This window comes from Odontesthes bonariensis, chromosome 16 (assembly GCF_027942865.1).
Source record: "Odontesthes bonariensis isolate fOdoBon6 chromosome 16, fOdoBon6.hap1, whole genome shotgun sequence".
Lineage (NCBI taxonomy): Eukaryota > Metazoa > Chordata > Actinopteri > Atheriniformes > Atherinopsidae > Odontesthes > Odontesthes bonariensis.
Window position 1 is genome coordinate 8535941 of NC_134521.1, and position 13790 is coordinate 8549730.

Genomic DNA, 13790 nt, shown 5'->3' on the forward strand with positions numbered 1-13790 from the left:
ATAATTTATGAACATTTTCTTACCCCCTGCTGCGTCCTGTGAGCAGAGTTCCAGCCTCGTTTTGGTGTTGATGAAGGTAGTCCGGCTAGTTGGCTGGGGTTTAAAAAATAAAGCGTTTTGCTTCTCAAAACAATATGAGTTCAAAAGAGTAATACATTTGAATCACAAAACCGTTCTCCAGGAAAAAGGTCAGACCTCACAATCTATTTTCTCTCCCTTCGTATCACTGCCTGCTGTGTAGACCGAGCAGTCCCCTGCTTCCGAGCAGCAAACACCATTACAGGCACAGCTGTCGGCAGGCGGCAGCACGCAGTGATACGAAGGGAGAGAAAATAGTGCCAAGAGATTGTGAGGTCTGACTTTTTCCTGGAGAACTATTTTGTGATGCAAATGTATTACTCTTTTGAACGCATATTTATCTGAGCTTTTAACAGTCCTGGTAGAGCTCTGAGGTCAACAGATCAGTTTCTGCTGGAAGTGCCCAGGTCAGAATACAAACCCTGGGGTGACCGAGCCTTTTCCCAAAGCTGCCCCCAGGCTCTGGAATAAGCCCCCCGTCCAGCTGCTTCTTATTTCTGACCTGGGCCTCTTCACATCTAGGCTAAAAACCTACTTATTTAGGATTGCTTTTAATACCCAGTAGTATGATGACACTTTTATCTTAATTTATCTTAATCGATTTTGTTGTATTTTATTGTTTTCACTGTTCTTTTATTGTTTTTATTTGTTTTTACTTATTCTTCTCTTTATTTATTACCTGCTGTAAAGCACTTTGGTACACCGTATGGATCGTCTGTAAAAATAAAGTACATTTACATATCGTTTTGAGAAGCAAAACACTTTATTTTTTAAACCCCAGCCAACTAGCCGGACTACTTTCGTCAACACCAAAACGAGGCTGGAACTCGGCTCACAGGACGCAGCAGGGGGTAAGAAAATGTTCAGAAATGATGTTGCTAATATGGGATGTCATACAGCTTCATGTCAAAAGAGGAGAACTATCCCTTTAAGTGATAACATTCACAAGTGTGCATTCTTCCTAACTCCACCAGCAGATCTGAGGAAAACGATTCTTCAGCATCTAAAGTGCAGGAAAGCCCAGTGGCCTCTGAACACAGACGATGTTTGGTCAGCAGCAGATGTCCCAGATCTGCCACGAGGCCTCGGTCAGGCAGGTGAGGAACAGAAGGAACTGTCAGTGCCAGGCCACTTATACCCTTTCCTCAGTCAGAAGCACATGACAGCCCGTTAGAGCCAAACCGACGTCTGATGATGAAAAGCAAAATCTTCTGATCTGATTAAAGAAAGATTGACCTATTTGGCCGGAGTCCCAGCGGTGTGAGGAGGAAACCAGGCGCTGAGCATCACCCGAGTGTCCTTAGTCACATGGTGACGGCACGGGCTGGGAATGAAAAACCTTCTCCGAACTCTGTGACCCACTCAGAATATGGACCTGAACCTGGTCAGGGATGGATCTGTTTCACGTGGGGAGAAGCCACACGAAATGGGAAAACTGGATGTTTTTTAACATCAAACACTACTTTCTCTCATGGACGTTTCCCTCCTCGCTGGTCTTGGCCCAACACAAAGAGGATAGCAGCACAATGTGCCACAGGAACTTATCAGGGAGCGACCGATAAGGTGCCGGAACTCCCTATCTGTGTCCATGTGGGAGTTTCACAAGCTGAGGTTGAAGAAAAGGTCAGCAGACGCCTTTCAGTCGACCTGTTCACTGCTCTGAAGAGTGGAGCTACGATATTTACCTAGAACTAAGTCTTTGGGGCATCTTCCACTTCAGTTCTCAGTTGCCTCCTCTTTCCTTTAAGCCATGCTCAGGCCTTCATGCTTCTTCTTCTTCTGACTCAGCTCCAGCCTCCATCCGTGTGAGACTTCCAAACATATTCCACAAACTCTCCTCTGAATTAGAAGCGGTTTATGACAACTCGTGTTGCTCGCTGATGGTTCTCAGGCAGGTGGACAACATAACTGCTGTTATGGCTGCAAATGGCTGACAAACGAAGGGAGAAGGTAAAAAAAAATGAGAGGAAATACAACTTGAAATGATCAGTATCCTGATGGTAAGGTTGATGTTTTCAACAGTGACAGTTTATCTGACCATCATCAAAACACAAGATGAGGGAATAATGAGCTTCTGGCCTTCGAGTTGTTGATTTAATGCCAAAACTTCCCTGTTATTCAACTTTTAACTATAACTGTCGAGCTAATTTATAACATTTTACTCTGTGTAACATTAATATTTCTACCTGTCTGCAGTTTTTATTCATTTATTCATGACAGGTTGTCTATAAATAAGTTTTTTGGGGGGGGCTTTTATGCCTTTAATTGACAGGACAGTTCAAGAGAGACAGGAAGCAGGAGGCAGAGAGAGGGGGAAAGACATGCAGCAAAGGGCCTTCCGATGCGGAACTCGAACCCTTGGTTTCCTTAGCTAGGAAAGTGTTTTTGAATTGGCTCTATATGAATGAATTGGATTATTTTATAAATAATTATGATTACAATTAATTGAATTCCAATTGGCTTGAATTGGACTTTATTATCTAAGTGCCTTGAGATGACATTTGTTGTATTTGGCGCTATATAAATAAAAATGAATTGAACTGAATTGAATTGAACCGGGGCCAGCTGCAGCGAGGACTATAGCCTCTGTACATGGGGCGCCCGCTCAACCCACCACGCCACCAACCACCCCAACATTAATGTATCTACCCATCTGCAGTTTTTATTCATTCATTCATTCATTCATTCATATTAAACACATTAAAAGCTTGAATCTGGTTGGACCATGACGTGTTGTGTAATGCTCCTTTTGGGCAGTAGGTGGCAGCGTTAAAGTGTTGATGGAGTTGTTTCTGGCAGTCCTTCAGAGCTGAATCTTCTCTTTGCATTTTGAGTTTAATTTCTTTCGTCGTGGTTTACAGAATATAAAGCAGAAGGAGCAGAAAAACCGACTGTTTCTGCTGGATTAAACAAGGACGTTTCATTCGGAGGGAGTGCTCAACTAAACTCTAATTCTGTTTGTTAGCTGCAGCTCATTTGGGGCAAAGCTACTGCTCAGCCGCCTCAACACCGTGTACCAACTGAGATACAATCCAAAGCTGAGCAGACACCTATTCAGAGGAGATACAGCTGAACCTCATTTTAAACACTCCCTGTAAATGAGGTCACCTCTTTCATCGCCTGTTCACACTCATGCGAACAAATCAGCTAAACTGAGGAGCTGGTCTCACTTCTTTGGACAAATTCAATTCAATTAATTTTTCAATTCATTTTTATTTATATAGCGCCAAATACAACAAATGTCATCTCAAGGCACTTAGATAATAAAGTCCAATTCAAGCCAATTGGAATTCAATTAATTGTAATTGTAATGACAAATCCTTTCACAGAGTCTGATTCAGGAGGTGCAAACTGCTCCATCATTATTAGCACAACATTTTGGACATGTTGTTTAAAGGAAAACTTAAAACTAGGGCTGGGCGAGTTAACTCGTTATTATCGCGTTAACTCGTTAATTATTTTACGCCAATAAATATTTTATCGCGCATTAACGCTGTTTTTTTTACATTTAAAAAAAAAATGTATTATTGTAAAAGTCTGTTGCCGTCTGCTGCGGAACCGGAAAAGAAAGTAATCGGCGGATCCACCAAACATGGAGAAGGGTACGGAACTTTTACTCGGCCATTTTCATCTTAAAGTTCTTCCAGACGGCGGAGTCGACAGAAACAAAGTCATCTGTAAACACTGCCAATCATGTGATTAATTAGATTAAAACTTTTATGTAATAGTGCCGAACCTGACAGGGAAAGAGGGAGAGCAAAGAAAAGGAAACGGGACGAAATAGAAAGAATTGATCGGACAGACAACCAGCTGCTGCACCTGCAGAAATCAAACAGAAGACAATCCACGGCCTCTGTGGGTGAATCCAGGCGGAGAACCACCAGGAGCACCTGGAAGCAGACAAGCTGAGAAAAGAACAAAACAAAAAAAAAAAAGCACAAGCAGCCTGAGGTTCTCAGAGCCCGAGTTGGTTCATATGGCTCTAACATGTCAGAGATGTACTTTGGCGCTTGACCGTGAAGAGACTTGTACACGAGCAGAGCTGTTTTAAAGTCTATTCTCTGAGCGACAGGAAGCCAGTGCAGAGACCTGAGCACTGGACTAATATGGTCGTATTTCCTGGTTCTAGTCAGGACTCGAGCAGCAGCGTTCTGGATGTACTGCAGCTGTCTTACAGGCCGTTTAGAGAGCCCAGTGAGCAGGCCGTTACAGCAGTCTAACCTGCTGGAGACAAACGCATGGATCAGTCTTTCTAAGTCTGGTTTAGACACTATTCCGTTGATTCTGGCAATGTTTTTTAGATGGTAAAAAGCTGCTGATGTTACTGATTTAATGTGGCTGTTAAAGTTCAGGTCTGAGTCCAATATTACCCAGAGATTTCTAACCTGATTGTTAGGTTTTAGAGAGAGAGTCTCAAGGTGACTGATAACACTTTCTCTTTGCTGATATAGGCGACTTCGTCAGTGACCAGCTGAGGGGACCAGGCCGTCTCCATGGTTACCGAATGATGCACGAGAGGTGCCGTTATCGTTTTCTCGAGATAACGAGATAAATAACTCGTTATCTCGAGGAAACGAAATGCTTGTCACACCAGTGGGATTTGCTTTGTGCTTTTTCATAAACGCTCCACATTCCATGTTTGATTCATAGGCTACTTTATTCAGTTTTCAATGAAAGGGGGTAAAAATGGGTAAAAACCTTTGGCAGAAATACATATAAACACAAATAAACAGTAGCGGACTGGGGAGAAAAAGTGGCCTCGAAAACCATCGGTAAATTAAGTCGTTATCTCGAGAAAACCATCAAAAAAAAGTTTAAATGTACCACGTCCACTCTGGGCTTCTGTAAGATTCCACAATAAACTTTCTGCATATTGAGCAAAACTCCAAGGCAGCGCAGCTTTAATCTTTCCAGCCACCAGTTTTCAAACTTTGATTACTGACTTGATTAAACACACACTGTGCATCTGCCTGAGCGTTCTCATCGTCTCTGCTGTCATCGACAGGCAAAGATTCGTCGGCTGGAGCATGTAACGTAGCACAGATGTGGGGGCCCTGAGGCTGTGGCACCAGGATTTTCACATTCCTCCTGCTGACCGTGGCTGTAAACTTACACAGGTTGGGAACAGCAGCAAATCTTTTCCTTGGCACCCACGGCAACGTTTTCCAAGAAAGCGACAGGCAGGCAGGCCGGCTCCAGCTGGACTCTGACTGGAATGTGCTGCAGCTCTATATTGCTTTTCACTTTCTTAGCTGCTTAAATGCCCAGTTAACTCAAAGTTATTGGTCTGTCCCTCAGGGGAGGCTGTTGGTAGTTTGCAAGGAAATGTGAGCGAGGGGATCAGAGGATCAGCCTTTGCTGTACCCAACCTGCATCTGAAAGGACACATTCAGAGACAAAAGTGCTCAGTAAAACAAGCCCCCCCCCCCCACACACACACACACACACATCTGTTCCTCATGCTGGTGGCAGGATATAACCTGTAAAACAACAATGCCTGGTAATGCACACACTAAGGGGGGAGGTAACGACTCTTTACCACAAACCTAGAATGTGCACATTCAGCTCCTTTATCAGAAACATATTCGGGTTTTCAGCCTCCTCTTATGGGACGCTATCACGGGAAGAGGGAGTGACAGCCGTCAGTTCCTCCCATTTTTGTTCTTGTTAAGAGAGTCTGAGGAGAGAGTGAGGGGTGAAGATGCAGATCCAGAGCAGAACCGGTCGATGAGCAGACTTCAGGGAAGAATAAGCATAAATGAAGGAGTATCTGCCGGTGGACACAGTCCAGCCCCCCTCGCTCCTGAGGAAGTGATCGCAGTCAGACTGAGATGATGTGGACAACGACTGTCTTCCTTTTGCTCTTGCCTCACCTGCTTTCCTCCACAGTATGTATGATTTGCTTTTTATTTAACCAAACTTGTCAGGAATTGGGGCAGGAAGTGATAAAGTTTTGGAGTTTGATTAGCCTCGCAGGGGGCTGCATTTTTCTGTGGCTGCACAGGACGAAGCGTCACACAGCTGGTAGAGCTTCATGTGTGATATGAGTGTGATGAGGATGAGCAGGAAGCTCTGCTGGGTTTATACATCAGAGTTGAGCTGTTTGATCTTGAAAAGAAAGACACTTTAGTCCTCTGAAGTGTTGCTAAAGTATTTAAAGGACACAAAACAACAAGCATGAGCAGAACTTACAGGGCTGCTCCAGCTTCACTCAGTCACCAGGACATTTGGTCTGAAACTTTGCTGATACCAGGCTGTGAGTTTAATTCTTTTACATCTTCCCAGGCTGTGAGTTTAATTCTTTTACATCTTCCCAGGCTGTGAGTTTAATTCTTTTACATCTTCTCAGGCTGTGAGTTTAATTCTTTTACATCTTCTCAGGCTGTGAGTTTAATTCTTTTACATCTTCCCAGGCTGTGAGTTTAATTCTTTTACATCTTCCCAGGCTGTGAGTTTAATTCTTTTACATCTTCTCAGGCTGTGAGTTTAATTCTTTTACATCTTCCCAGGCTGTGAGTTTAATTCTTTTACATCTTCTCCAGTGGCAGAGATCACAGCGCTTTCTTTGCTGCTCAACAGCCCCTCAGCAGTGTGTTTGTGTGCTGAATTTCGGAGCCCAAAGTAATCATTTTATTTCTGATTATTACCAGATCAAGGGAAACAGTTTGAACCAATCAGAAACGGTCACCGAGGACTTCTCTGATGCACCTGTCAGGGGCCAGAAACACTTTGGTGAGGTCAAAGATCGGGACACCTGCTCCATCCCATGTGACATCACCGTCAAGCTGCTCCGGGATGAGAAACACTCCATCTGTGGTGAAGCCCTGTGGTTTTCTTTGTATTTCAGCAATCTTAGCTCCATCCCCACAGTTTGCTGATCAGTGTGTGTGTCTGTGTGTGTGTGTGTGTGTATATCTAGTTTATTTAGCCAGATGAAAGTATCAATAACACGTAACAAAATTTTTAGGTTTTCTCAAATTAAATTATCAAGTCCAGACAAATGCATGTTTAGGTTAGATTAGGGGTTTGGGGTTGAACTTGATAGATCCTAATTTAAAGGAAATATTTATAACGGCAGACCTAACAAGTGTAAAATGTTAAAAGCGAGCCCCATAACTTTCTAAAAAATCTCATGTGTGTAAAGGTGGACCCTGCAAAGCACGAAGGTCAGAAACGGTTACCCACATGTGATTGAAAAACAAACATGTAAAATAGAGTTTCAAATTGTGTTTATTGAAAGTGATTTTTTAATATCAAGATTTCTTTTGGGACTTGCCTGATTATTTTCATAGTTCTAGGAACATTAGAAAGGGTGGACCCCACAACTCACTAAACTCTCTTCGGTCCTGCAGTGGGAGGTTAACAAGGATGTGTGTGTGTGTGTGTGTGTGTGTGTGTGTGTGTGTGTGAGCACAGGCCAGCTACAGCAGTCTCTGTTGGCCTTTGGGCGTAGCACCCGTAAGCTGATGAGGGATGTGATGGAGGAGCAGCAGACAGCTCTGGATGTCCTCAGCGCTCAGGTAGAAGAAGAGCGTTCTGCTTTCTGTTAGAGAGTCTCTGATTGGCTGGATGTGCTCACAGTGACGTCACCTTTCCAGGTCGCAGAGCTGATGACCAAGGTGCAGACACTCAGCTCCGAGGTCCAGAGAAGCAACGCTGAGATGTACTCCATGAAACCTGTGCAGTCCCACGGTGACTCATCACATTCAGACTGAAAACTCCTCACAGTGTTTTTAGCTGTGGACTTAAAGGGATAGTTCGCCTCTTTTGACATGAAGCTGTATGACATCCCATATTAGCAACATCATTTATGAAAATTTTCTTACCCCCTGCTGCGTCCTGGGAGCCGAGTTCCAGCCTCGTTTTGGCGTTGACGAAGGTAGTCCGGCTAGTTGGCTGGGGTTTAAAAAAATAAAGCGTTTTGCTTCTCAAAACAATATGCGTTCAAAAGAGTAATACATTTGCATCACAAAATCGTTCTCCAGGAAAAGTCAGACTTCACAATCGCTTGGCCCTATTTTCTCTCCCTTCGTATCACTGCCGCCTGCCGCCTGCCGACATGCTGTGTAGACTGTGCAGACCGAAGTGCAGACCGAGCAGTCCCCTGCTTCAGAGCAGCAAACACCGTAACAGGCGCGGCTGTCGGCAGGCGGCAGCGATATGAAGGGAGAGAAAATAGGGCCAAGCGATTGTGAGGTCTGACTTTTTCCTGGAGAACGATTTTGTGATGGAAATGTATTACTCTTTTGAACGCATGTTGTTTTGAGAAGCAAAACGCTTTATTTTTTAAACCCCAGCCAACTAGCCGGACTACTTTCGTCAAGGCAAGGCATCTTTATTTATACAGCGCATTTCATACAACAGGCAACTCAATGTGCTTTACATAAAGACAATGCATTTAAAAGAACAGCATAAAGCAGCATAAAAACAAGCAATTTAAAGAAAAAAAAAATAGAATAAAAATTAAAACACAGTTAAAAGCAATCAAATAAGAGGGGAAAAAGAAAAATATAAACTCAACCATAAGCACACCGAAATGTTTTTAACCTGGATTTAAAAGTGATTACAGTTGGGGCTGAACACCAAAACTCGGCTGGAACTCGGCTCACAGGACGCAGCAGGGGATAAGAAAATGTTCATAAATGATATTACTAATATGGGATGTCATACAGCTTCATGTCAAAAGAGGCGAACTATCCCTTTAATATTTAAAACTGCTGCATCGTTTTGTCCATAATTTCAAAGCAAAATACAAAATAATTCCCCATCCTGACAGCTTTGTTACTTGGAAAATGAATGTTTTGAATAAAAATGCTCCAAATGAAAGCTCAGAGGCTCAAACTAAATATTTTAGCACATCAGAATCACATGTGAAATTGTTTTAGCAAACAGTTCCTTGAATTGAATTGAATTGAATGTTTGGTTTGATCAGGACGAGACTGCAGTGACATCAAAGACAGTCTCCTGTCAGTGGTTCCGAAGATCCCCAGCGGTATTTACATTGTTCATCCAGAGAATACAGACTCTTCGTTTGAGGTACGTGATTCATTGAGTCCTCCACAGTCTGCCGCTGGCTGGGCGCTCGTCGCTCAAACCAACGTGTGCTGCAGGTGTTCTGTGAGATGGACTACATGGGAGGTGGATGGACGGTGATGCAGAGGAGGACCGATGGGTTGACCGACTTCAAACGGCCCTGGGCTGACTATGCTGATGGCTTTGGACACCTTGCAGGTTGTACAGCACGACACAGAAGAACCTTTACTGTATTTAAAAAGTAGGGCTGGGCGAGTTAACTCATTATTATCGCGATAACTTGTTAATTATTTAACACAGATAAATATTTTATTGCGCATTAACGCAGGTTTTATTATTGTAAAAGTCTGTTGAATGCATCACATTCACACAGTTACAGCAAACACCACGAAGCATGGAGTAATAGATAGATACTTTATTGATCCCGAAGGAAATTCAAGCATCCACTAGCAGACATAATAAAGCAATAAAAATGTTTATACAATTATGAAAACTTTAAAAATAATCTAAGAATTTAAAAAACAATTTAAAAATATAAAGTGACCATAAAGTTAATAAAATTAAAATAAACTAGCAGGTAACATCACCGTTACAGGTGCTCCTAGGTCTCTGTGTGAAGCTCACGGAGCTAACCGGCGCTACTTCCTGTTTTACTGGTTTCAACATAAAAGCACATATTTCAAAATAAATTTTTTTTTAAAAAACTTCTGCATTTACAGCCAAGTTGAATTGTCTTCTCAGCGTAGTAGTTCCAGTCTAAAATATCACTTAAAGGCAAAACACACAACTGATAGCAGCAAGTCATTCAAGGAAACAGACAGTGGAGCGAGGCTTCTACATAAAAACTACAGAAAGATGCTGATGTTAAAAGTGTGTTTGCACAACAAATGTTATGGCACTTTCATTCATATGGCAGCACATTTCAAATAAAACTAAATGCTAAAAGCTATACACTACTTTTGAATTCATTTTTGGATTTTGCGTACAAATGCGATTAATCGTGATTAATCAGGGAAATCATGTGATTAATTAGATTAAAAACTTTAATCATTGCCCAGCCCTATTAAAAAGCCATCAGAAAACAGAGGAAGCGTGTTAGACACATGTTGTGGTTGGCTGCAGTGACTTTGTGAGTCTGACTCGTGTCAACTTTGAACAGAACCAGACTGGCTGTTTCCTCCTGTCCAAGTTTTTATGTGAAGTGAGATTGAGCTTTTCACCATCTCAGAAACATCAACAGAATTAAAGGTTTTCTGTCCCAGGAGAAACTCATCCATGCATTAATCTCCAGCAGACTCCATCACTGTAACGCTCTTTTAACTGGACTTCCCAAAAAGAGCATTAAACATCTGCAGCTCATCCAGAACGCTGCTGCTGGAGTTTTAACCCGGACTAAGAGATCTGAACACATCACAGCAGCTTTAAAATCTTTACTCTGGCTTCCAGTCAGTCACAAAATAGATTTTAAAAGCCTGCTGATGGTTTATAATCTGTGATCTGTTCAGAGAATATAAACCCAGCAGAGCTCTTAGATCCAAGGACTCAGGTCAGCTGGTCCAGTCCAGAGTCCAGACTAAACATGGAGAAGCAGCATTTAGCTGTTATGCTGCAAACAAGTGGAACAAACTGCCAGTGGAGATTAAACTCTCACCAAATGGAGACATTTTTAAATCCAGGTTAAAAACATTTCTTTTCTCATGTGTCTATGCATGAAATCTGCACGATATCTTTGAACTTATCTGGACTGTTGCTTGTTTTTAAATTCATTTAAATTATTTTATTTGTTTCTCTTTATATTCTTTTATGTATTTTTAATGCTTCTTACACTCCTTGCTGCAATGCTTTTATTTTACGTGAAGCACTTTGAATTGTTTTGCACATGAAATGTGCTACAAATAAATTCGATTTGATTTATTTATTTATTTTAAACATGTTTATTGCACATTTTGTTAATTTACAAACGGTGAGCAACAGAACAAAAAGGTACATACAAGAAAAAAAGCAATGATAATAATAGCAATACTAATTATTAAAAAAAAATTAATAAATAAATAACTGGAAGAAGAAAAAAATTAAATAATAATAATAATTTTTTAAAAAAAGACGTTTTTAATTTCATTTGATTTGATTTAACATGCTGCTTCACAGCTCTGTACTTAATGTGACAGGAAAGTTTTTGTTTCTTTAAAACATTTCTCACTCGTGTGTCTGATCTGGACAGAATCCTTCTCTTTTGTGTGTTTGTGTGTGTGTAGGAGAACATTGGTTGGGCCTGAAGAAGGTGTTTCACATCGTAAACCAGAAAGAAACTCGCTTTCAGCTCCACGTCGCTCTGGTCTCCAAAGATGACGTCACCTCTTACGCATCGTACGATGACTTCCGCCTCGACAACGACATGCAGTCCTTCAGGATACACCTGGGCAGATATGCAGGCAGCGCCGGTATGGCTCAGAAATTCAACACTTCACAAAGTTCATCCTCAGGGGCCGAACTTTTTCTTTTTATCTAACGTTGCAAACTTGAAATCCCGCTCTGGTGCAGGTGATGCGTTCCGTGGCTACGACCAGGAACAGAACCAGGACACGGCTCCCTTTAGCGCCTCAGACGTGGACAACGACGGCTGCAACCCTTTCTGCGCCATGGCCAACAGCTCGGTGGAGAGCTGCAGCATTCAGCACAACCACACGGGGTGGTGGTTCAACCAGTGCGGCCTGGCCAACCTCAACTGCTCCCCTGAGGACGGGGAGAAGAACCAGAGGACGTGCATCCTGTGGGACACCTGGAGGCACAACGGAGTCCCTCACACCATCAAATCTGTCACCATGAAAATCAGACGGATCGCAACTAACAACTGATAACAAGCAGCAGCGTTGTGCACCTGCAAAATAAAATGCTCAGAGTTTAACCGTTTCACCTCATTTAGACCAATCAGAGGAGCTTTTGTGCTGTCGTTGCATAGATTTAACGACCGTCCAAAGCAGGTATTCCTGTAATTTCTAATTCTGTTTGTCACTGTTGCTTCTGTCTGCATTTTAGTTTAGAAACTAGGGCTGGGCGAGTTAACTCGTTATTATCGCGTTAACTGGTTAATTATTTAAAGCTGTAGTGGCCATTTGTCCATAAAAAACAAATTAAACTTAAATCAAACAAAATCAAAAGAACACTGATGCACCATGGGGATATGGTTTAACGCAGGCAAAAGAAGATGAATGTCCAAAAATGAATTCTTGCGTTTTCTGATTATTTATTTCCAAACAATACAACGAACAAAAGAACAAAGAAAACCTGCTGCTCTCTCCTTTTCCCTGGTAAAAAACCCAATGGCCCACCCAGGTGCATCCTGGTACTCCAGGTGCCCAGTGTGACCCAATTAGCAAAATATTCTAAACAAATAACTAACAAAGAATATTAGCAAAAAAATCTAATCTAAATAAAGCACTGAAATTAATCAAATAAAGTTACTCATAATTAGTAAATTAAATTTACAACTAGAACCAAAAAACAAAAACTAACTTTACAAATAGCTCCTACAAACGCCGATAAATATTTTATCGCGGATTAACGCAGGTTTTATTATTGTAAAAGTCTGTTGAATGCATCACATTCACACAGTTACACCAAACACCACGAAGCATGGAGTAATAAAATAAAGATAAACTAGCAGGTAACATCACCGCTACAGGTGCTCCTCGGTCTCTGTGTGAAGCTCACGAAGCTAACCGGCGCTACTTCCTGTTTTACTTGTTTCAACTTAAAAGCACATATTTCAAAATAAATTTAAAAAAACTCCTGCATTTACAGCCAAGTTGAATTGTCTTCTCACCGTAGTAGTTCCAGTCTAAAATATCACTTAAAGGCAAAACACACAACTGATAGCAGCAAGTCATTCAAGGAAACAGACAGTGGAGCGAGGCTTCTACATAAAAACTACAGAAAGATGCTGATGTTAAAAGTGTGTTTGCACAACAAATGTTATGGCACTTTCATATGGCAGCACATTTAAAATAAAACTAAATGCTAAAAGGTATACACTACTTTTGGATTCATTTTTGGATTTTGTGTACAAATGCGATTAATCGTGATTAATCAGGGAAATCATGTGATTAATTAGATTAAACATTTTAATCGTTGCCCAGCCCTAATTATATATTATTACGCCTTAAAGCAGGGCTCAGTAATACAGGGTTTGTTTACCATGCAATACACACCCCAAAGCTGTAGGGGGAACTCCGTAGAAAATAGGCGACAGTCTAGCCAGACTGTCGTAAACCCACCAGAGGCAATTTACGGTTTATTTCTCCTGGGTCCGCATGAGAAAGTGAACACAGTCACACACACACACCCAAATAGTAATAATAACAGTCCTAAAAAGATCATTCTGGAAGCGATCGTAACATAGCCTAATTTCATTACACCAAGACCTACTACTTGGCGCAGGAAGACTGTGTATTTGTACAAATGTAGTTCTACAAAAGTCCTTATAGCAACATCCACTGAAAGAAACACAAACGGACATGTCTAGTCCTAGTGCTATAGCCAGCCGCTTCAGAAACAGAGAATTGTTATTTTAGATATAGTTCGTGAGGCAGGAACAATACATAACAGTATGTTCACCTTTACAGTTACAACTCAAATACCTTCAACTCCAGCAAGCCGCATTCAAAATTATTGTAATGAAA

The 13790-nt window shown here is 41.6% G+C and overlaps 1 protein-coding gene across 1 annotated transcript; it reads left to right on the forward strand.

The window, feature by feature from the left end:
• Window positions 1-4442: 4442 nt before the first annotated feature.
• On the forward strand, window positions 4443-12005 carry angptl5 (angiopoietin-like 5). Its single transcript, XM_075487140.1, has 8 exons — window positions 4443-5966; window positions 6729-6894; window positions 7495-7598; window positions 7677-7770; window positions 9011-9114; window positions 9189-9309; window positions 11367-11552; window positions 11653-12005. The coding sequence occupies exons 1-8, from the start codon at window positions 5910-5912 to the stop codon at window positions 11964-11966; spliced, it is 1146 nt and encodes a 381-aa protein (XP_075343255.1). The 5' UTR covers window positions 4443-5909; the 3' UTR covers window positions 11967-12005.
• Window positions 12006-13790: the final 1785 nt, after the last annotated feature.

Excerpts from the sequence above, each read along its gene's own strand:
- angptl5 (XM_075487140.1), top strand. The coding sequence starts at position 5,910 with ATGATGTGGACAACGACTGTCTTCCTTTTGCTCTTGCCTCACCTGCTT. Across the intron at positions 6,895-7,494 it reads TGAGAAACACTCCATCTGTG|GCCAGCTACAGCAGTCTCTG; the intron begins GTGAAGCCCTGT and ends GTGTGAGCACAG. Across the intron at positions 9,115-9,188 it reads ATACAGACTCTTCGTTTGAG|GTGTTCTGTGAGATGGACTA; the intron begins GTACGTGATTCA and ends CGTGTGCTGCAG.